Source organism: Argopecten irradians, chromosome 13 (genome assembly GCF_041381155.1).
Source record: "Argopecten irradians isolate NY chromosome 13, Ai_NY, whole genome shotgun sequence".
NCBI lineage: Eukaryota > Metazoa > Mollusca > Bivalvia > Pectinida > Pectinidae > Argopecten > Argopecten irradians.
In genome coordinates, this window is record NC_091146.1 from 8,838,399 (window position 1) to 8,863,753 (window position 25,355).

Below are 25,355 nucleotides of genomic sequence, written 5' to 3' on the forward strand. Positions count from 1 at the left end.
AATATTAATTTTAAGGTACATAATAATTTTGAATGATTCAATGCGAACTTAACAATATAGACTATTTCTTTTGTTTTATATTTCAGTTAGCGAAGCAGGGATTTCTCAGGATAGACGCTTTAGATCCTTCACAAGAGATGCTTGTCCAAGGGTGTCTACACAACAATGATATGTGCTTACTTCGACGAGAAAGAACTTGATATTAAAGCAGGTAAATCTTTTACATATGTTGAGTGTTAGTGGTAAACCTCGGTGGCAACACCTGTCACAATTGCATATATTCTATATGGCCTCGTCGGTATCGTATAACAAGAAGAATAAAACAACTTTTTACATTGTATTGCCGTAATTGTAATGTAAGGGTACACTTTTGTCCCTTTATAACTAGCGGTGACGGTCACGGAAGGACAACAGGTGGTACGTCATATATTGTGAAATCTACTGTCGTCTGCGATCTATTTCCAGGATTTTATCCTGCAACTGTCCCACATACTGACCAATAACTACTGCCGGATAAACTTGTGCTTTATCCGTCAATACGAAATGCTTTATCCGTCAATACGATCACGTGAATTTGTTCCATATCTGACGGAACTTTTTCTAACTTGACCCAGAACTTGAACCTTCCGGTGAATGAAATGTCATTCAGTCCCGCTAAAACGTGACGTCACATTCATCGGAATGACGTCATTTTTACGGTATCCAAAATCTCGTATGGCGGTGTGGTTTTTTTCTTGGCTCATGGCAAAGGTATGTATTGCAAAGTAATTTTTAAACGGGTATATATTGTATTTTGAGTATTTTCATATTGTTTCAGTGATATATATTACACTGAATGGATTTACGGATGGTGTTTGTGAATGCGTTTATTTATGTAACAGGAGCGAGACGGGCCCAGTTTGCAACGATGTCAAACTACACCCGACGCGCCCCTAGTGCAACCCAGGTTCGTTGGGTATTATTTAATATGCTTGTCTGTTGGTAGGAGGAAGAACAAACTACAGGGTTTAGACGATAATGAACAGTTTATTATGACTATAACAGTAACTATTTACAACATACATCACACATGCATCCACACACATATTATAACCAGCCCCCTTTCCCGTACCTAATTATCTATTACAGTTTTATTCCCATCTAATTACTAAATATAAAATAGTCACCTATAGCCTAGTAGCGGAGCTGGCAGCACGCAGGAACTTAATCCATCAGACTGCCCAGTCTACTAGAACTACCCCGAATTTATCCCCATACCCGAGTCTAGGCAGCCAATCACAACAGAGAAAACACAGACACACATTTAGGACATCTCACGAGAAATGAATGCACGACACAAACACTACCACAGCATAGAGAAATACAAAGGTCACAGCACAGGTACACAATACACCTACGGACAAAACAGCTTGACTGGTTAGCTTGCCTAGACAGTAAACATATAAATTAATGTCCCCCGCTACATTTATTTCCCACGGCAGTAATAAGGAGTACACTCTCATTCGGTTTAGCGAATGAATATTTACCTCCACATCAAAGAAGCGTCACGCTTCGAGCGAAACCAAGTAAATAATTGTCAATTTGCTTTCGTTTTGAATGCCATAATAGTTGCAGGATAAACAGAATACACGATTAGTATCTTACAATACAAGTTTTATTTTGGTGCTCGACACGGAAAGCCGAGATGACTCGGCAAAGCCTCGTCATCTCGGCTTTCCTAAGTCTCGCACCAAAATAAACCTGTCATCTTCATTAATGAGCTCCCTAATCTAGTAAACTCCGAGATATATCTTTTTGCAGACGACACAAAAATTTTCAAAGTAATTTCCAACGAAGAAGATAGGAAAATCCTGCAAAACGATTTGGATACCATGAGCAAATGGAGTGAAGATTGGTTATTAAAAATGCACCCGGACAAATGTAAACATATGCATATTGGAAAGTCTACAAATACAAACCACCATTACAACTTAATGAATAAACAACTGCTGACTACAACAAGTGAGAAAGATATTGGAGTAACTATAGCATCAGATTTAAGCTTTGAAAACCATATCAGCAACAAAGTAAAAAAAGCCAATTCAATGTTTGGTATGTTACGTAGAACATTTCATTTTATGGACACAAAGTTATTTATACCATTATACAAATCACTTGTCAGGTCCCAGCTAGATTACGCAAGTTCAATCTGGTATCCATACAAAAACAAGGAAATCGACCTGATAGAAAGTGTTCAACGACGGGCCACCAGATGCCTGCCCGGACTACAGAAAAACTGAAATTGCCCAGTCTATCATACCGGCGTATGCGTGGGGACATGATTGAGGTGTTCAAAATGATTTCTGAATTATATGATAAAGACTGCTGTCACTGTATAAGCTTATGGTCAGATGTGGCCCCCAAACATAGTGCTAGAGGAAACTCAAAAAAACTTTACCCCCAACATTCAACATCAACACTGAGGAAAAACTATTTTACTGTGCGAACTGTCAGAATTTGGAACTCTCTTCCAGAATCTGTTATATCATCACCTAATATAAACTGTTTTAAAAATAATTTAGACAAATTCTGGGAAAACCAAGACCTACTCTATAATTATAGAGCAGAGTTGTCATTATAAACTGTGTTAACAATATAAACATGAACACCTTGAAATTATCAACATGGAAATCTAACATTTCTTAAAAGCTTCCACTTAACGAAACTTTATAGATTATTACCTGCAATGCTACATGTACATTATATACTGTATCATGTATGTATTTATTGTATGATTATGAGTCCAGTGTAGAGGACCTCAACCCTGTACTGGAAAATAAACTTAACTTAACTTAACTTATACCTAAAATTAGCCAGTTGTCTCCCTTCCATCAGGTTCATCCATAAGGCCAATGTCTGTTCCTCTTCTGGACAACCTGTTATTGTAAGAAAAGTTACTATCCATATTGCTTCTCATGAACAGTTCTCAGACAACAAAACAGACTTGGCTCATATACATATTATTAGCATGTTTATACTGGATACTGTGAATAAAGTTACTTAAGATAGAATAAATTATCCACACTTTTATTAAATATATAAATTTGAGATCACATTAAAACTTGAACTGAATTATTTATAATTGCCTTGTATTTTTCCTTATCACTACCAGTATGTTCTAAACGAGGACCACAGATATATAATAATTGTACTTAATAAGTATAGATCTACAATTTGAAGACTTTGAAATTTAAAATTAAAAAAAATATGAGAGTTGATTTTTGCTTCAAGGTTGCCCTAGCACTTGTGTTCCATTTTTCTAATGCATGCACACAGTGAATAAAGCAGTCATCCATTTATCAATAATAATTAAACAAAATACAAACCGAACATGTTTTAATCTTTCAGTTCTTCAGAAGATTGGGGCCTGCAATAATGAAATAATATAATTATATACTTTACATGACAATGGTATAGTAACCAGGTACAGTACTTTATCAGGGATCAAGCCTCTCTTGTGTAAACATAAATGACCTACATGAAGTACTTGAAAGTGAAGGGAATGGGTGTTTTTTTTAAATAGTTATGACACGGTTGTGTACGTACAATATGTATATATTTCAATACCCCCCGAGATCCATACATGCATAGCAGGAGAGGAGAAAATGTAGCGGTCAGACAGGGATTCAAACCTGGGACCTTTTAACAATAACCGACTGAGCAACTTGGTCATTGACTATCGATCCAGTCTTATCCTGCTACAAATGTGCAGTCACACGTGCCTGATCATTGTTGATGCTTAAGAGAGTTTTAATGACTGTATAGTTAAACGACAAAATAATCAGAAGTCCCCAGTTTGCTATTGCTTGTGCGAGATTTAATCAACTATTTTTTTCTACTTATTTCACAAATTAATCACTAAAAGGCAGCAAGATTTACATCATAATTTAAAAAAAAGTGTTACCAATATATTTTATATGTAAATATAAACAACAACAATGATAGTTATTCAATTGACGCATGTTAACATTTTAAAGAAAAAATTCTACTGAAGTGCACTGTATGTATTTATGTTGTTGATGTTAGATGTTGTCACAAATTTATACAAACTGGATACCCCATCAGGATTATAAAAAAACTACGAAAATTTTGTTATTCTTTGAGAGACATAGGGTATAAATGGTAAATTTTAAGTTAAAGCACAAAATCATTTAATTATTGCAGCTAAAATATAATGAATATCGACCAATTATCATTTTCGCCAATCTAACAATGCGCACCTGTTCGATTTGTCAACCGGAAATTGAAACCGTCATGCGGTCGATCGTGTTATGGATTTGAAAGGCTCCATAAAACGCTAAAAAATGACTATGAAGCACAAAATTACTGATCAATATTGTCATTAGTAGTAATATTTATTGTTAATACCAATTATTTAACTATATAATCAATTAAATGTACCTATTTTGGGTTATTTCTCTCGCTGATCCGATTTGGGTACTCTTCTGTTGATAAACCGGAAGTCCATCTGTCAATGTTTGTGACGTCATAATTCTCGCGCGCACGCGATTTAGACAGTGTGGAACTGTCTGAACTTCGTCACGCATACTCTATTTATGAAAAAACACGATATGTGAAAGGTTAGTTGCAAACTTTTGTTGAGAAAGAAAAAAATGTTGTTTTGGTGATCCGAATGGGGTCCTCTGTCCTTATTCTCTATATATCATTCCACACTCGTGCACGACTTTCACACCTGAATACACAACGTCCCCAAATATTGATATACATACAATTATTTACATGAACGATTACGTAGCGGACACGATATTTGGACATACACGTTAACATTACCTATTTTGACACCTGTAACACATGCATGTGACAATTAATATAGCATTTATGAATAAAAGCTATTAACTGAAACAGAATAGTGTAAGCAAATGCATACGTGTCATCCGTATTGTTACGTCATTCCCAGTACACAAGTAGATGCCATCACTATTGTTGGGGCTTGTAACAACACGCACCTGACTTGTGGCTGTTTGCTGGAGGCTATACGCCTAATAAAACCAGGTCAGTAAGATTTAGGTTCATTCCAGTCTAGCCAACCTTCTAAGTGAACATAATTCCAGTCTGGCCAACTTTCTTGTTTTCACACCTTGGTCACACTTGGTCATACCTGAGTGACCATCAGGTAATTAATTAAATTCCTAGTTGAAAGTAGTCACTTACCTACATATAGTGTAAGATTTGAATCTACCGTTCACAGTACTGGTTTTTTTTTCTTTTTACAACTTATTGGAATAATGAAAAAGCATAATATATATATACATGTATAACAGAAAATAACGAGAGTACCCAATAAGTAATGAATATGAATCCCCTCTTCTGTAGCGATTTTCTGCTTTTCTGAGATTGAATATACTTAATATGTAATTGGATCATTCCAAATGAAACGTAACCATTTCTTTGTAAATTCAATTGAACTCTGGGAATACATGATATGTATTGTATGCATCAATGAGAAAACAATGCACATTAACTTTTAAATGTTTAAATAGTAAATATAATGTCTCAAAAATAGGTGTGTATATCAATTACATGTATAATGGAACTTTAATTTGACGATTGGCATAGGACAACACCCTCAATAATTAGACAGTGATATTCTGATGGGAATTTTAGATATTCACGGGAGACATGTTGGCGAATATTGGTCAATTTCATGAGCTGATGAATTGAGTTCATCTTGAAACAAATTGAATGAAGCGAACAGCTCATGTTGAATTCGTTTCAAGGGGAACTAAATTCATCACCCCATGAAATCGACAAAAGCAAGATTCAATCCTTATATTTCAATTCAATCGTATTTAATTGACATGTTGGAATATTTTGTATAATGATAAATGTTTCTATCTAAATCTCACTCAGACACTTTAAATGTGTGACAAGGTGTCCAATGTATAATACTGTCGTTAACCGTTTTTGTTTAACTTCGTTCTTTAAATAGTTAATATGTGGTACACAACTTTTCTGATGTAACAATATTTTTTATCAACATGAACCATGCTACATATTTGTACAATTTGATAATTTATTTTATTACAAACCAACATAAACCAAAATTGTATAATTCTTAACCAAATATCGACATCTAATGAATCCTTTAGCTTCTCCATGTACCATAAAAAGTGTATCAAATTGTCTCTACTAGGATATGTTTCCTGAGGTTTACCTGTGCTGTCAGTGTTTGATAGTAGATCTTGTGTTGTTTTAGCAAAACACATCTATTCCACCCTGGCCAACCTTTTACCCTACCTGTTTCTCACCTAAAATCCCAAAAGTTGGCTAGACTGGAATCGAAGACTAATAAGCAGTGGCGTAGGAAGATGAAACGTAATGGGGGGGGGGGGGGGGGGGCAAAGGTCCTCAATATTTTGTAACAACGCCCCCCCCCCCCCCCGCCGCACCTACAGGAGGAGATTAATTCAACACACAACCATATATACTTTATATACTTTTTTTTATATATCATTAAATATAATCCTTGTACACATTTATTGACAGTGGGGTCGCTAAAAGGAAATTAACGAATACGCAAATTGGCCAAATTAGCGTGTGAGTGCCGAATGCGCGAGATTTTGGGGTCTGGGGGTCGACCCCGGGAAAAATCTTACGATTTAGAATGGCTGAGGTGAGTTTTACAATGTATTTTGATAATTTTGTGAGCGCGAGATTTTGGTGTTTGGGGGGTTCGAGGGTCTCCCCCGTGAAAAATATTACGATTTAGAATGGCTTAGATGAGTTTTACGATGCATTTGGATGAATTTATGAGCGCCCGAAGGCGCGAAATTTTGGTGTTTGGGGGGTCCGAGGGTCTCCCCCGGGAAAAAAAATTACGATTTAGAATGGCTGAGATGAGTTTTACGATGTATTTTAATGATTTTAAAGCGTTCTTACCATGGTAATTTTTTTATTTAAAGTAACATGCATTTAGAAATAATAATTGTGATAATTGTGTCGTTATATCATTGTGCAACCCTGCTCGATCTGAACTAAAAACAATAATGAATTAATTGTCTTACTAAGACATATAAGCAAAGTATAATCTTTTAAGAGACATTTTTTGAAATACAAATGTAGTACGTAGAATCCCTTAATGGACATTTTCAGTGTAGTTCATGTGTATTGAATTTCTGCTATTAAAAGTTTGAACATTATGTGCTTAAACGTTTTAGGAAATGCGCCGCGCAGCGGAAAATTTTTTAGAATGAAGAACGAAAAATGTGCAGGAGGACCCATTTTTCTTTCAAATATGCATTTTCGGAACATTTCAGTCGGCGAAAATGGGGGGCAAAAAGACATGTTTGCCCCCCCGTCCTGGGGAACGGGGGGGGGGGGGGGGGGGGGGCAGTTGCCCCCCTGCCCCCCCCCCCCCCCGCTTCCTACGCCCCTGATAAGTAATTACTCCATTAGTCAATTAATAATATACTCTTCCCTCCAATATGATAAAATTTCCTGACAATTTATCCCCAAGAAAACTCCCAGAAAAAAGTTATGAGTTAGAGAAGGTACATAAGTTGATAAATAATATATACTGATGCATGTGTTAAAATGATGAATTCATTCTCAAATACTGGCTGCCAGACCCTCAGTTATTGTTACCTAAATGTTGATCTAATATTGAGCCTGTAGCTTGCTTGTATTAAGGGCTGAGTTTGCTCAAATGGATGACCTTGGCTGTCATTCATCATGGTCAGAGTCATAGGGGTCAAAACGTTTAAAATCTTTAAATGATTTATTTCAAGGTTTTCATCAAGAGTTAATTCCTCTTCCCAACTTTCTTCATTTTATCCACGACACTCCTTAAGGTGTCTCTCACTAGCTATTGATAGAATTTTCCCATGAGAATTATAACACAACATTCATTCCCCCTAGTTGAAAACTGGTGTCATTTGGAAAATATTTTCAGACAACATTTCAGTCTTTTTGATATTATAGAGATCATAGAGAGAGTAGCAAGTAATGGTATGGCATATTACGGTACTCGATCATTAGTACCGTCAAAATTACCTTATATCTTCTGAATTTAACGATCTTCTGTCATAAGCGACATAAATATTTCTACCTACAAAAAATGCTATGTAAATTATATGCTACGATACTATTTGGAAAAAAAACTACACCGATCTTCTGTATTTAACGATCGGAATCATACAATGTAATGGTCATCTATTGATATATAAAGCTAAGCCAGTTGAGTATTCTGTAGGGCTACCTACACAGCCTTGTTACGATTACACTAAAGATGTTATTGTTACACCCTGATTATAAAACGTGTTAATTTTGAGACTTAGTACTCATTCTAAGGATGACTATGTTGAAGGCGTCTGCTAATTGCCAAGGCTCGCAAAAATGAAAAATTCTTAGACTCGTTTCATAAAACCTCATATGAAATGAACACTCATGTAAGATCCTCTATTTATGTGTTGTCTATGCTGATATAGGCTAGTTATAATGTACTGTCACGTTTACTCTCTGATCATTAGTGTAAAATGCTACAACGATAATTATCGTAATAAAGGCTAATTTATTTTGCGTGTAAACAAACAGGATGCTGGCAAATATATACGCGGAAATTTGTGGCATATCAGTTGGCGTCGTTTTATGACGTACCGCGTGACGTTACTTTTTACGGAAAATGCCGACGGTTCCCGATAACAGTGACATTCAGAATATTTCCCTGTCGCGAGAAAATAAATTACGCTGTTAGTGGCACTCAATGGGTTGCGTTCTTTTACTTAAAATTTTTCCTGGTTTGAACCAAACAAGAATCTAGCAATAAGCGAAATATATCTGGATTCAAGTTTGGTTTTAGTGTTTTTTCTACTTCCGGTTCATCTTGTGAAAGGCGACGGGAATTCGGAAACTACTTCACTTCTATTTCTATTATGCGAAATCAAACAACAATTGTTCTAAGTAAACGCTCGCTTTCTTCAAACGTGTTCAAACGTTAGTTTCAGGACCGCGGCAACGCATGCCTGTCATTCCGTGCGGGACTTGGACGAAGTTTTATTTCAACGTTACCATGACTACATTTGTTTACACATACATGTTACCTTTACAGAGCTTCGTTCGCTCTTATTAAATTGTGTGATATATATTTGATGATTTTCAATTGTTTTTACTGTTTTAGAACATACCACAAACTTCATATCACACAGTATATTGGTACATGCATTTACTGTTATATCTACGAAGTATCATTCAATCAAGAGACTAACTGTTAGATGTGACCTATTTTCAGTCTCCCTTGGAAGGTCTCTTTAAACGATTTTGACTATATATTGTGACCACTGTTGTTTCTGATAACATATGTTTGTGTTTCAAGAGTTTTTTTCCTGATGTGTACGCGCCCTATGTTATTAAAGAAAATGGAGGACAGAGAACCTTTGAGACATGAATGGAAAATATTGAGAAGGAAGGAAAGTGGAAATGTATCCGGAAGGAAATTGTACCTAGATACATAGACAAATACGACGGTGTTATCTTTGTTTATCAAATAGTTTAAACATATTTTGTGAACATTTTCTCTTTTAAAACATTGAATGTGTAGATGTTATAGAGACCGCAGAACCAAATGATTTCCCATAGACGACAATATTGACGTTTGCCACTGTCCAGGTTAAATAGAGTTTTCAAGTCTGGTCACCGGTCACTAACTAGGTGTGAATACCTGTGAATAAAAAATCAGATCTTCCATCTCGCTAAACGTTTATATGGGTGTGCCATTTTATGTTGAATTCCGCACCAAAACCTGACCAAAATATTCATGCAATTCCAATATGTATAACTCCCCCCTCCTGTCAGAGACAGACTCAACAGAATTGAAAAATTTCTTTACATATTTTACATCTACATGTATTGCCCAGTCCACATATTAAACATTGAAACTGATGGGCCCTGAGTACCCAATCAGCAGGCTCCGAAACATGCACCTCTCTATGAAATCTTAAATGTATATTTGGTTTGATTTTGCGGTCCCTATAAATCACCAATGGTTAAATGTTATAGGAACACGTATTTTATATGATGACTATATCCATGCGGTACTTGGTATAATACGTGGTCTTCCTCATACCACCGCATACTGGACTAAACTGATATTTTCTATTTGCCTTTATATCTAGTAAAATTGCTGCAATGTATGCACGGAACAAAATTAGAAAAGTCAGTTTATAGTGATGAAGCCTATAAGAAAACATAAGATAACAATTAAAACACCTGTTCACAGGACATAGACACGTTTACCATTTTACTGTGTGTTATTCCTGTGGCACCTGCAGTAGTGAAATAGAACTTTAAAGTGAAATGGTCCGAATCGCTACTGATCGATTTATTGATCATTTGGTAGATAACATTCTAAACGGAAAGAAACAAATGTTAATGATAGTTTATGATAAATATAACCTGTCATTCATTTTCCATCATATCAGATTAATGATACTCGCCAAAAGCTCAGAAAACGAACTTTTAAACTAGTATTGTAAATCAAATATCAAGGGAAACTCATGGCTCTACTTATGTCAGCTTTAATGTGGAGATGTCAGTCATATTGCATACCATGGTATATGTGTAAGCTTAAAACACGACATTTCTCGGAAATAAATGTTTAACCCCTAATTACACATTGTTGTTGCTCTTTCATATTCTCTAAGAACTCCAAAGAAAATAGTTTATATAAAGACATTGGTGCTACAACATTGACTAAACGCGTCCTGTTTAGAATAAATTCCGAGATAGGACTCCTAGCCGTAATAATAAAGCATATTTCAAATATTTAAAGATGCTCCACCACTGACAGAGCATAAACGATACTTATCATTTGAATAATGATTTGTGTTAAAGTTGTATGGTCTATCACTTTCGCTCTTTTTCTCACAGTGAAAACTGTTTAAGTGTTATACACACTTTTCCCCGTCTGTCCGAGGTTTAAACTTTCTACTTTTACCACTTTTTATAAAGTTGCAGCACTGGAAGTATTTTTTAATTATAGAAGTAAAAAATATTTTTAACGTGTACACGTCAAAAATAAACTCGAAAGATGCCGAATCATTCCGAACTCTTCCGAACTCTTCCGAAGTAACACGAGAGTTGTGAAACCAAATGTCAACAATTTTTTTCATAAACAAAACATGCGGTCGACCTCAGCAGACTTGATCTACAAAGAAAATAATGCTTGCACATTACAATATTTGATACACACAATATTGAATTACGGCAATGTGTGAATTAAATGTTTCAAATACTCGCTCTGTGGACATATACCAGCACGATTTGCTCATATTAGCTAGAAGGAAAACGTAAACAAACACATGTGCGCTTACGCTAGGTACCTGGGTCACCACGTGCAGGACGTGTGGACATTTAAGTCACGTGGTACGATTCGGAATGCCGACAAAAGCCGAAGGTACTGAACATGGCGGTGATTGAAGGCGCTGTATTCAAAACCAGGAATATATGATCCCTAGATTTCGGCGCTCTTATAGGCCGACATATTCTTTTGGGGAGCTTAATCAATAAGTTACATGTGCATGTTCAAATATCAAATGTTTAAGCAATGTATCGTTACAGTGAAAATTATCAGAAATACAACTTTAAATTATGTATATATACATCTAATTAACAAAATAACTAATATCAAATAATTTATTTTTCTTTTGGTACATGCGCAATCATTACTTCATTCCATATAGAACATAGTGCCACGTATTGTTTCGGGACACTATCAATTATATTAATATTTTTATCTTGAAGTAAAATTAGAAGTTCAAACTTTCCAATGGTGGTAATGGTGTAAAGACTTTTTTTTGTAACTGGAGAAAAACACTAAATCGTCTGCTCATATTTTTGATAGAGAAACATACCATTTGCCAACGGTGGAGTATCTTTGAAGTTCTACAAAAAGGGTAGATTATCAGTCAAAGCGTAACATCAGAAGTATTTAAAATGTATACTTCCATATTTTTGTAATTATCAATGCAAATCAGTCTGTGTATGTATATAACTGCGGTAACAGGTTGCAGGGCACATTTGTAAGTCATCTCATGTCATGTGACATTTTTGAATGTAAATATGCTTATTTCGAACATTAGTATAACTTATCATGTGTCATGTATACAATTCCACATTATGCAATGACGCAGTGTTTGTGTTATAATATATTATAAAACATTTGTGTAGTAACGCTATCCATGTTTTCTTTATGAGAACGATACATGCAATACTAATGCAGTATGAGAACCAATCTCATCAAAATTAGACTTTTAATTCCGCTCCACTACGATGCTTTTCGATAACCCTAACAACACCCCGTTCGGCGTCATCTCAACATGAACCCTATGGTAAGCCATTCAGCGTTTCGCCTTTGCAATATTCGGTGTGTGGTCAAATCTCTCACAAGCATTAATAGCTACTAGTATGTCCTGAGATGTTCCAATTCTAGACCAGTGGTTATGCTAAGGTGACCCAAAACAGTAAGTTGTTAGTCGTTACAGCTGTTATTTTAATTAGATTGTTTTGAGAACTACATTCAATATTTTACACAGTATCACGTATACCATTCCTCATCACTCAATGATCCAGTGTTTGTGTTAGGCGCATGCGCAGTCTTAATACTCACGCAGAATGACGAACAAACGTCCATTCGGAGACAGGAGACGATACTGGCTTGTCATAAGTTGTTGGTAAGATATTGTTAGTTATTTCTAATGAACATTTTTACTACTAATGATATTAATTCTTATAACTGCTACCCACTGCTAATTCGGTAAGCAATCTCAGAGAACACTGTTGTCCACGATTAGGGATATGTAAAGCATTCCCTTAGAGGAAGTAGCAACAGTTTATTTTTTAAGAGTCATTTTCATTCAGGATAATATTGCACATCAGTTGTGTTGAAAATGTAATGATAATTTTTTTTGATTAATCAATTTATCTTGTGAACAATAATATATATATATTTAAAAAAAAATAAAAGCTATACTCAGGAACCAAAAAGGACTTTGTGGGGTTTGGGGGCTTTTTGGCCGCCAAATCAATCAAATTCTCAAACTGTTATCTAGTAATCAAATTGTTGAATATCAAATAAGAGTACGTTTTGATAGAATATGTATAATCATTATGTGTCACTGAAGCTGTACACATGCAGTTGTTATGGTGGTAACCATGTGAATTTAGATACAAACGGTTATAAAATTACAATGTTAACTTGGAATGCAGCCTGCTCTCCTAACCTAATTATTTGTCCAAACACTACCGCGGTAACAAAACGTTTTTTTTTTTGCTGTCTGTGTCTGTAATGCTGATAATTATTGTCTTTATGTATTTCGGATTTACGTTGGTCTCACACCCTATTTCATATTGGGAGTATTGCAAGTAGTGTACCGTAAAAGTGGCCAAAGTGTGATTTCTTTATATTTTTGTGATTTTCCATGTGTTGAAAAATGACTTTCTGAACATATGATTTGTAGATACTTTTTTCGTGTTAAAAAAACTAGGATATTCCAGCCCTAAAGAAGAAAACATATTCTGTCGTAATTACTTGGAGGTTAGGCCTATATTTTTCATATTTTTACTGGACTATGTACTTCAGTTGGTTTCGCATCATATACGTCTGCTGCCATTCGTAGTCTTTTCACGATATGGAAGTCAGGTGTTTGGTGTTTCAGTAGTCATACGTGTTGGCACCAGAGACAAAACGGTATACTTCGGTAGATTTGTACTTGAATTACAGCAGGTGGTTTTTACAATTTAAAAATGTAACAAGCATAATTTATTGTCTTTTTTAATCATAACATTCCCATTGTTTTGCATATTACATTTTCTAATGGGAAGTGAATGATAAATTTGTATGTAAAATATTAAGGGCATTACCCCTGTTTCTTAGAAAGCACCGAAAACTTTACATGTATACCTGACACTTGGTTGGTTGATTTTATTTGTGTCCTATTAGACACGGAGTACGGACACCAACACCGGAAAAGATTTCCCAAATTTGGGGGCCGTTTCGAATTGTCAAATAAGCAAAATGGTAACAATTACTTTCTATATAAACAGTTAACGGCATATTACAAGTAGAATATATTTATCGTGTAGACATTGTTGCTTGAAATAGTTATATGTTTAACTGGTAACATATTCAGTTGTGAAATGATTGTGTATTACCTTTCATTATGTGTCTAAAACGCATTAAATGATCGTTGTATGGACACGTAATATTAAAAATGTATATACGATATGCTATATGTTCTATATAAACATGTGTCACATATATATTTGACCTTTGTCATCTGTCCATATCTTATACTTTAAAACACAAAATTATACTTATTGATTTGAGTGCATTACGAGACAGATTACTGACTTTCGAGGAGTGGCTGTAAGTATTTGTGACATGAACTGTATTGTGATGCTACTCTTACATTACGGTTGTACATCAATTCAATGTCTGAATCATTTATTTTTTCCGTTTAAAAAAAAAATCCAGCACTCCAAATGGTCAGAGGTAGAACTTAACAGTATATGTATAGATAAAAAAATCTACATGCTATAAAATAACCGTCGCATGGAAATAAGGTCGAAAAACCAACAAGATATATATCAAGCTATGTCTATATTACAACCATGCATTCAAATATCATATAAGTTATTGATAAGAAATGTTAGCGGTGATTTAAATAGTAGCCTTTGTCATGCTACCGTATGGTGTATAGTAACTTTACGGTATTTTCATTGTAATTGCTTACTTATAACCTTAAGTTGAGTAATAAAGAAATCAAACTGACGAATACTTTTTTAACAAATATCTAACAATTAACCAAATCCTGGCGTCATCTATCGACAAGGAAAGAAGTTAACTGTGCGAAAATTCCTTAAGGGGAGAAATGTTGGGTCAAAAAGGCCGAAATCGATAGTTTCTGTGTAATGTATCCTTTTAGACAAACGCTTAAAATTGACAAACTGAGATTCTACACATTAAAAGTTGAAAAGTAATTCTGAACATAACGGTTATTTTGGTGTTTGAAAATATTATAAAGAACTACCCCATGACAGTCTTGGAAATTGGTAGTAATTCGCAGGTTTCTAGTAAATTCCCAATCCTGATGAAATATTCCGGGACCTTGCCTTCCTTCAAAGTGATTCTGACCGATTGAATCGACGAATGGGCCATTCCCAAATAAGACATGCTTGTGGATATTTTTATTTTATACTACAATTACTTACATTCATAAACCATTTTTGTAGCTTATACAATAATATCCTAATATTTGCGATCATGCAATAGGGGCAGCAGGTACAATTCTAACGCCCTACCTGCAGGGCAGAATACGTTTATAACGTATAGTCCGTACAAAGACATGCCGTACGACAAGCACCACCTATTATGAGAAATATCTTTTGTCATTTGTGTATCCGGTTTGAACTTGTTCGGTTGGCGTTGAATCCGCCTTTAACTTGCTGTTCAAGTTAAAATCGGCTGTATTATGTAAGCAGTTGTGCATTTTACTTGTCATTGAAGTAAGTATCCTTGTCGGTAGATATACGTATTATTCGTTATCTAATATTTCTTGTTACTGGTTGCTATTGTCTATTATGATTGTTTTTCGAATTTCGTTTTGATCAATGAATGTTTAAACATTACTCGTAAGGCTACAGTAGACAGTATAGTACATATTAAAACAGTTCGTAACCTGACAGTCGCAGAGACTCTGAGACAGATGCCGTTTGAATATATGTATCTCTTAATATACTACTTGATTTTATGATCAAACCGCTGGTAGTGAAGCCATATTTATCAATGATCATGATCAGCTGTTTACATTTGTAGTCTAAAAATAGCGCAGAGCATCATCATTAGCCTAGGAGACACGACTAAATGTCTATAAACATCAATGTATGAGGATCAACTTGGCAACATTTATCTGAATAGTATAATTACATTAACGGACAGTAATACTGGTAAATACTAACTGCACTAACCACTCAACTCATGAAAATCCATGACGTCTATCGGAAAACACATATTATGCTAATGAAATGTTGAACACGGGTACCTAGTGATTTTGGAAATTGACAGAACGTGACAATAGACGTGCTGTCAATGAGTGATACACAAAGTGTCGCATATAGTTTGTAAAATGTTATTAGGAATAAATGTGCCTTTAATCGCTTAAAGTGAAATGGGGTGCCGTAAGTCACGTAACCTAGTGGCCAACCTTATAATATATTATTACATAGACACGCTGTCAGATTATTTGTTTAGTCTGGAAATACCCATGGACTGACTCAGGTCGTAAACTGACAATTGTACAGGCGGTGTGACCGTGTTTTATAATGTTTATGTCCTATTAACAGCTAAGGTCATATAAGGACGTGCCAGGTTTGTTGGTGGAGGAAAGCCGTAGTAACCGGAGAAAACCACCGGTCAGCGGTCAGTACCTTGAACTGCCCACATGGAATTCGAACTCACGACCCAGAGGTGGAGGGCTTGTGGTAATATGTCGAGACATCTTAACTACTCGACCACTGCGGCCCAATCACCGTACAGACTCCGAGACATATATAGTTTGACTATATGTATCTTCTTTCATATTGCTTAATTATGATTATGTTACTAATAGTTACAAAATGTAAGCCATACCCGTTATCAGAGGACGCTTGTTTTTTTTGGCGATCAACTTTACGTTTGCAGTCTAAAACATAGCAAACGTATGATGTCTGGATGAAGTAAAATGACGAGATCAAGGACGTAGATATAAATCCATGGCGAGATCAAAGGGACAGTGACATGTCTATACGACAATGATGTACGGGCAATAGATACCTGTTATTTACATACGTGTATATAACAAACCAGTTACTGTACACACTACGTGGTTTGGGAAGTGAAAGGGTGGGGGAGAGGTAGGTACACTATAGGAGATCAATAATGTCAACACTGAAATTCACTATTGTTGCTGTATTGCATAGTGTTAGTCAATTACTGCATGGTAATTAGGATGATAGCAGAATCATAAGACAACCAGCGTTATGGAAATTCACATTTATAACAGAGCAAGAGTAGTGTACCGCCAGCTGAGCACGAACCCGTGACCCCGACTTACTGATCTGCCGCTCTAGCAACTGAGCTAAAGATGTAAATCTAGAGTGCGACCATATCACTATATATAGTGTTTAATAAAAACCTAAAATTGTTTAGCATACAAGAAGTTAGTTATTGATATAGTTCTAAATCGTATACTTACTATTTAAAGATTGTCAAATTCTTGGAGTAATTTGTAGATTAGTGGACTTGATTCTTCAGAAGAGGCGAAGGTCGTTTATATACCATGGTGTCACAGTCGGAAATGAGTTATCGTCCCCTACGTCATGTCATTCCATTTTTGACATCGTTTAAGTGTCACACCACTAGTCAGTAAATATAGCAGTTTGACCACTGTCAACAAAGTTCATCTTTGATCAGAGCTTAACAAACTTTTTTTTTAAATGTGCATATATCGTGTTAAATTAGAACCTATCATACATAAATTGAAACTTTACATATATCGCTGTTTGCATCTGCGTCATCCATGACGGCACATTTCATAAAATTGTTATGGATATACGTGCCGCGACAACCGCTTGATAGTTGGATATTTCTATTTAGTAGTTCATAAGTTGAATATGTAGTTGTGTATAATTTGTTTAAATTTGACTTTCGACATAAACCCACCAAAATCCGATGTCCTTGACTGGGTCGGTGTCCGTACTCCGTGTCGAGCAACACGAGATATGTCTATTCATAGCCAGGCCAGTTAAGGACTTCCCCGATGACAATATATGAACAGTCAATATGTATGCAATGTGTTTATGTGAATGTGTGTATATTTTGGTAGGCCGTGGCTTGTTCTAATTGTGTCCCTTTTCAATAGTGGGAACACCTGAGAGTGTTATCTCACTGACCCATAGAATCCATATAAAACTCTTCATAAACGATTTAAAAAAAACTCTATTTTATTTCAATAATGCTGATTATGAAAATGCTAACAATAATCTAAAATCAATTGCTCTGGATGAAGAATTAGGTAGAACTAATAACGTTGAAGTTCTAAATGAAACCTTTTCCGACAAAATTTTGAATTTTATTGTGAGATTTGGATTTGTTCCTCATAAAATTGTTATTATAAGACTCAATGACAAGATATGGTGAACAATGAAATCAGATTGGGAATGAGACAGAGAAATAGACAGCATTCTAAGGCTAAACAATTAAATACCCATCTTCTTGGGAAAAATATAGACAGCCTAGAAATACTGTTATCACCATTAGTCCAGTCGTGCAGAAATTTTGTCAAATTGTGCACTTTTTGATAAAAGCATGAAACTTGGCACATATCAAGAATACAACCAAAGGAAATTTTTTAGAACTTTAGAACCCGGACCATTTCCAAAATAAGCCTATGACGTCATGGCGGCCATTTTCAAATATGGCTGCCACACATATTACTTACCACATTCCAACAACATCAAGTCAAACTTATCAAAATTTATTGAAGATTTAAATACAATTAATTTGTTTTGACATTAGAAATGCTAAACATGTTTATTTATTGAAATTACAAAATTATCTTATTGATAAAACTATTCCTCCTGGTAAATGGTGGAGAATATCTAAATCCGTCATTAATAATAAAAAGAAAAATGATGCAGATTATTCCTTAGAAATCAATGGTGAGTTAAACTTTTAACTCTTTCTTCACTTCTATCTCTACTACTGATAAAACTGCAGATGATGTTCCAACTGATATTTCACCTTTCCCACACCAATTTTCTAATATAACTATAACTGAGTAAGGTGTACATGTATGTGACCAGCTCCTGAGTATCAATGTCAAAAAACCGCCACGCCCTGACTCAATTCACCCTAGATTTATCAAAGGTGTATCTGAATCCTTTATCAAACCTTTACTTATTATTTTTAATAAATCTATTGAACTTTGTTATTTACCGCAAATTTGGAAAAATGCTAATGTTACAGCTATATACAAGGACATGGGGGTGAGAAGTGATTCAATCTGGCTTTCTCCCTAAAGACTCTACTGTTTACCAACTTATTTCAATGTATGATACATTTCAGTAAAGCATTTGAAAGGGTTTGGCATGACGGACGTATATATAAATTGAATTGAAAAAAATATGGTATAAATGATAATATTTTAAAATGGCTGTCTAATTATTTAATTGATAGGCAGCAACGAGTAATTATTGATGAATCAATATGGAAAGCTGCAACAGCCGGAGTAACTCAAGGCTCAGTACTTGGACCATATTTATTTCTAGAAATTCTATACAATTCATATATACGCCCTAACCTTGAATATGCAAGTGTTGTATGGAATAATTGCAATCAAACGGAATCCGAAATTTTAGTATATATCCAACTTGATGCTGCTAGAGTTATCTCTGGTTTACGCAGAGGTACTAGTCATGCTGTTATCTATAATGAACTTGGTTGGGGCACTCTCAAAAAACGTAGAATTGATCAACAACATATGTTATTTTTAAAAATCATTAATAATGAAACCCCTGACTATCTACTTGAACACATTATACCTTTTATTATTTATCATAGTCACTTGTCTCATGATGTAAGACATCAACGTATGTTTCAAACCCCCATTTGTAGATCTTGCATGTAATTTAAAAGTTTTTAACCGTATAAGAGGGCTTATATAGGCATAGCCTGCTGCCCAATTTTTATTAAATCAAATGACTTAATAAAATATTTTGAAATTAAACCCATAGAACCAGAGACACCGGACAGCACACCCAAACCGGTCATATTATACTGAAAACGGGCAAACCAGTCGTCCCACTCCCTGTATACTTGTATAGACTATGGTGTGTCTCGGCTAGGGGACAGAACTCCAGGCCTACTTCACATGGTCGAACGCTCAACTGAAGGAAAATGTAAGGTGGTGTCAAGGGAAATGTTAGGAAGAAGAAAGCTAGTTAGGAAGAAGAGAAACGATATTATCCTAAATATAGTCGTATTTTACGATCATGCAATAGGGACAGCAGGTACAATTCTAACGCCCTCCGAATCGATAGTGTAAAGCCACCTTGATTGATGTTAATGCAAAAATAAACAAGAAAAACGATCACTCTATCATATGACTGGTATGGATCTATTAATTCTAGGTATGAAGATATAGGCTTTCAAACTGTGATATCTGTAGACTTGGACATCATCGCCGTCTGTATACCAGAGATAAATCAGTCAGGAACCACGTTAAGATGGAGAACATAAAGGCATTTGATAAGTACTGTCAGAACACTGCATCAAAGGAGGACATGACAACATACTACGATTCCTGGAGCTCAAAATATGATCAGGTAAAACATGGTCTATATAATTTTACTGTATTGCTTCCAAACTTTTCCAAACGATTCATTCACACTTGTTCTCTAAACAAACCGTTTGGAATAATTAACCAATGCTTACATCGACCTTGTAATATAATAATATCGCTACTGCAGCAACCAGGCGACTTCAGCTATAACCACTGGCTGGAATTTACCAAAATTTGACTGACAGCATCATCATGGGGTGGTGGTGATGACCCGAACTTGTATAATGGTCGGGTTGACTTTCTTAAACTAAAATATTTGATAGTGCTCATGTTACATAAATATTGGATTGGGGTTCATAATTATTAAGATGGTTGTGTTGACCTTTCATCGGCCTAAGGGGCAGGGCTTGTTTCCCTATCAATCCTTGCTTTGTCACAGTTTTTAGTCGTGAAGAATTTATCTGTCAACTCCTAGCGTATGACAGATTGAGCGCGCTAATATTTAGAACTATAAATCCTGGTGAAACGTGACGTCATGACTTTATGTTGCATAATTGTGGTGTATTGATGACGCCATCTAAATTGACATACAGTCGACGGACTTGCGTTCATGTTGTTGTGAGAAATCGTCTTTAGAGACGACTATCTCAACCATTTATTTTGTTTGTGAGAGAAAAAAACAAGCATGCCTAACTTTTAGAGTGTGACAACGCAACCCTCGGGAGTTTCTGAATGTTCAACCTTGGATCATGAAATACCCCTCAGGTTGTGAGGTCGTTAACACACCGTCAGGGAATCCCATTTCCAATCGTTCAATAATGTCGACTTCTACATTATTCATTTTCATATATGTATATTTCCATTCTACTTTCAGTTTCCCGTTTGATCTATGTTAAACCAGATGGGCAATATCACGCTATGAACTCCAATCTGGTCAAGCGTATGAATTTGTAACGTTTCCGCCGCGTCACTGACAATGTATGCAGTGTATACTTACGCCTATACATAACGGTCAAATAATTTAAAAAGTGGTTTTAAAATTGTGCGGTCTATGAAATCTAATAGTATTATCGTGTTGACAAAATAGCATGTATTAAAAAATGTCATCGCATAATTTTCATTTGTTCGCTTGTTTTAAAACGTTTTGTGTTGAACTATATTCAGAATCTGATGCTATGGCTGTTCCGTTTATTAAACTTGGTGACGTCAACACTATCGCAAGCGGGAAATTCAAAGGATATACGTGCATAGTTTTGAATTTGAATGATCGTAATGGAAATATAAGTAATAAACTGCTACCAGATTGTACATACAGTTGATATGAAGCCCATCCGTTCGAAAGATAAATATTCATGGCGCCCTAACGGGCGCCATTCTATTTATCTTCCTTCCGGATGGGCTTCATATCAACTGTATGTCCAATCTGGAAACCGTTTATTGCTTAAATATCCATGTCTGCTAATATTGCTGTGTAACTCTACCTTCATGGATGAAATCAAATTAATATAAAATCAAAATAGTTTGTGATCTATTCCCTCTGCCTAATTATGTCATATTTTCGTGACAAGGACCTGGATGCTGCCGGATATCGGGGGCCGTCAATGATTGCCAAGGCTCTTGCTGAGTTGTACCCTGATACACGCGAAAATGTTCATATTCTAGATGTCGCATCAGGGACTGGACTCGTTGGTGAACAGGTAACGTAAAATCAAAGACTTACGAGATACATGGGAAATACATGGTACTTCATCCGGTTCCTAGTTATGTTAAACAGAACTCGGGTCTGGTTTCTCGTTTTGTTTAAACTTGTTTCCCTTTTTTTTGATAAAAAAAACCATTTAAAGTGCTCTACATATTTTTTCCGCTTATCTACTCTTTTAAAACTTCACATATTTACCGAGGTTTGTGAACATCGTATTCGCAAAGTTATTGATAATAAAATTTAAATATTGATTTTCCACGTGTACACTTTTAAATTAGCTCGGAAATCTCCGAAGTATTCTAATCTATTCCGATCTGTTCGGGTATTGCCGATGTTGGTCACGTGATAAGAATCGGGTGGTTCCGATCTATACGGGTATTGTCGATGTTGGTCACGTGATGAAACTTGGTTTTCCGATATAACCCGAAAGTTTGAAACATGGCTGTGACTGTGGTAGTTGCATCCAGAAAGCGGTTGAGATAATGTTTTTACTTTAAGATGCTCCATCGCTGACAAATGGTATTTTTTCACTATCAAAAACAGGAGCAGACGATTTAGTATTTTTCTTCAGTTACAAAAGTTACTTACTTTACACCATTACCACCATTGAAAAGTTTGAGCTTCTAATTTTACTTTAAGTTAAAAATATGAAAAATAATTAATTGCATCCCGAAAAAATTCCTTGGCACTATATCCTATATGGAATGAAGGACTGATTGCGCATGCACCAAAAGCAAAATAAGCTATTTTATATTATTTTTTGTGTTAATTAGACATATATATACACGATTAAACACCTATTATTGTTCAAATGATGAATATCATTTATGCTCTGTCGGCGGTGGAGCATCTTTAAATGGCAAATAGGAAAGATTGAATATGTCAGAGATCTGTTATAACTATGGAAACATATGTTTCTGGTGTTTCATGTGATTATACTACAACCTGATCACGGCTTTGATTTGTGGACGGGGTAATCTCTAAAATCAGGCAGTATACGGATTATATTAGACCTTAAACAGGTCCTGCATATTTGTATGGGTCCCATGGGCATCGAATCGTAAATACTGTTGTTTGTTAAAGTTGGGTTATAACAGAAACTTACCATGGAGGTGGAACAAAATAGCTGTAGTATACCACAACCTAATGATGAGGAAGATTGACACTCCAAATGTAGGATATACAGGAATCACAACTTTACTAACATAAATGAAATTCTGATTAATGTCTCATGAATAATGAATATTCATTTTTGACTCGCATTATGTTAGTATTGTGAATAATTTTCCCATTCGGATATTTTCATGTTTAACATAAATGATCCAATGCGTCCTAACCAATAGGATTTTTTTTTCGGTTTATATTTTAGTTAGCGAAGCAGGGATTTCTCTTGATAGATGCTTTAGATCCTTCACAAGGGATGATTGATAAGGCAAAGTCCAAGGGTGTCTACAAAGGAATGATATGTGCTTACTTCGATGAGAAAGAACTTGATATTAAAGCAGGTAAATTTTTCCATATACCGTGCCGGTTATTGCTGTAAGTGATAAACATCAGAGGAAAGAAATACATAGGATTGTTCAAGACTATATGTTCGTATAACTGAAAAAGTATGTTTTGTTCCGTTTTTTTGTTTTGTTTTTAGTTTTAACGCGATTCCACCTTAGTTTTACTGTCATGGTACATTTGCATTATTTTAAAGGATCCTACGATGCCATCACCATCGTCGGGGCTTGTAGCGCCAAACATCTGACATGTGGCTGTCTGATGGAGGCTGTACGTCTGATCAAACCAGGTCGGTCGGGTTGAGGTTAACCACTATGCATGCGTAAAGACTCTTTTGTTTACGTGAAAATCTGTATTTCATTAGTGTATAGTGTACGCGAGATTATCTGTGAAAACAATCGGATAAAAACAAAATTGTTTTTACCATCCCACTTCTTAGATGATAACATAGTACTACGGGTCACGTTCTGTAACACTAATCTTATCTTTTGATAATTACAGTACTCAATATTTACTATATTTGTTTTTCGAACGCAGCTACGTAAAAATCGACTTGAACCATTTTATATACCTTATAGACATTAACAATAACATCAAAATGATAATGTAAATTCCATTTTCGGTTTCTAATAATATATGTTTATGTTTCAGGAGGATTTTTCCTGATGTCTACGCGTCCGTTGTCATTACAGAGTGTAGAGGACAAAGAACCGTTTGAGACTAGAATGGAAAATATTGAGAAGGAAGGAAAGTGGAAATGTATCCGGAAGGAAATTGTACCTAGATACTTAGACAAAAATGACGGGGTTATCTTTATTTATCAAATAGCTTAAACAATGTTTTTTCGTTTGAATATTTTTACAAAATTAATATCTGTCTAATGTGGAGGTATAGAATAATAATTAATATATTTATTTAATGTTATAGCAATACGTATGTATATTTACTGATATGTTATTATATTACCATTTTCTATCTTTAATTAAGCATTGATGTCACTATTTTATAAAACTTTATCGGGGTATGAAGGACACTGTTAACGAATCCTTACAAAAGTTATTTTATAGCCCGATGAAGTTAAAAAAATAGTGACATCAATGCGTAAGATTAATTTTCCAGAATACATGATAACATACCACACGTTTGAACGCACAATTCCATTGATTTTTCAATGGATTTTTTTTAAATCATTACGCCACGTCGAACTCTCAATTCCATCTTTGCATAAAGAGTTAGCTCCCATGCGGGTAGGAATCTATTGTGATGTCAATATTTTGTGAGCGCAATTCACGTCGCTTTCTTCAAAACATATAGAGATTGAACAGTGTTTTGATTGCGTTAAAGGTGGTATGAACGCAATGGGATACAGACATATTCAATGTAGCGCGTTAGCGCTACATGTAGAATATGTCTGTATCCCATTGCGTTCATACCACCTTTAACGCAATCAAAACACTGTTCAATCTATATATTTACATAAATAAATCTACCTTTACGTACAATTTAAAACGGTGATGGTTGCTAAGTTGGGTAACTACGGTAGTCAGGATGACCGAAGATATAGTTCCGATTGTTGAATGTTATAGCTGTAGTTTGGTTTGAAATACAACAATGACACTTTTCAATTATTTTCAACATATTTTTTTTTCAATTTGATAATATATATTAATAATGTCCATTTCGAATAAAAATTGAGATAACCAAGGCGGAACGACTACCGGTATGTAGCGTTGTCAGGGTAGTGATGCGGTCCGAAGTGAAGCGAGCCGCCATAT

The 25,355-nt window shown here is 35.3% G+C and overlaps 1 protein-coding gene and 1 long non-coding RNA gene across 3 annotated transcripts; one reads left to right on the forward strand and one right to left on the reverse strand.

Moving 5' to 3' along the window:
• Positions 1–25,355, forward strand: LOC138305944 (methyltransferase-like protein 27). Of its 2 annotated transcripts, none has more exons than XM_069246250.1 (6): positions 1–211; positions 20,221–20,415; positions 21,941–22,069; positions 23,444–23,579; positions 23,777–23,869; positions 24,232–25,355. In XM_069246250.1, the coding sequence occupies exons 2-6, from the start codon at positions 20,317–20,319 to the stop codon at positions 24,411–24,413; spliced, it is 639 nt and encodes a 212-aa protein (XP_069102351.1). In that variant the 5' UTR covers positions 1–211; positions 20,221–20,316; the 3' UTR covers positions 24,414–25,355. The 2 variants fall into 2 exon arrangements, with proteins under 2 accessions (XP_069102351.1, XP_069102352.1); XM_069246251.1 differs by lacking the exon at positions 1–211 and adding an exon at positions 12,572–12,725.
• Positions 2,328–4,686, reverse strand: LOC138305945 (uncharacterized). Its single transcript, XR_011205736.1, has 3 exons — positions 4,441–4,686; positions 3,366–3,406; positions 2,328–2,915 (listed from the first exon to the last, which is right to left on the reverse strand). It is a non-coding gene; the product is annotated as an uncharacterized lncRNA (long non-coding RNA).

What these genes read in the sequence shown, in the direction of transcription:
- LOC138305944 (XM_069246250.1), top strand. Translation starts at nt 20,317, where the DNA reads ATGGAGAACATAAAGGCATTTGATAAGTACTGTCAGAACACTGCATCA. An exon ending in AGAACTTGATATTAAAGCAG is followed by an intron (nt 23,580 to 23,776) that starts GTAAATTTTTCC and finishes ATTATTTTAAAG; the next exon opens with GATCCTACGATGCCATCACC. An exon ending in TGTACGTCTGATCAAACCAG is followed by an intron (nt 23,870 to 24,231) that starts GTCGGTCGGGTT and finishes TTTATGTTTCAG; the next exon opens with GAGGATTTTTCCTGATGTCT.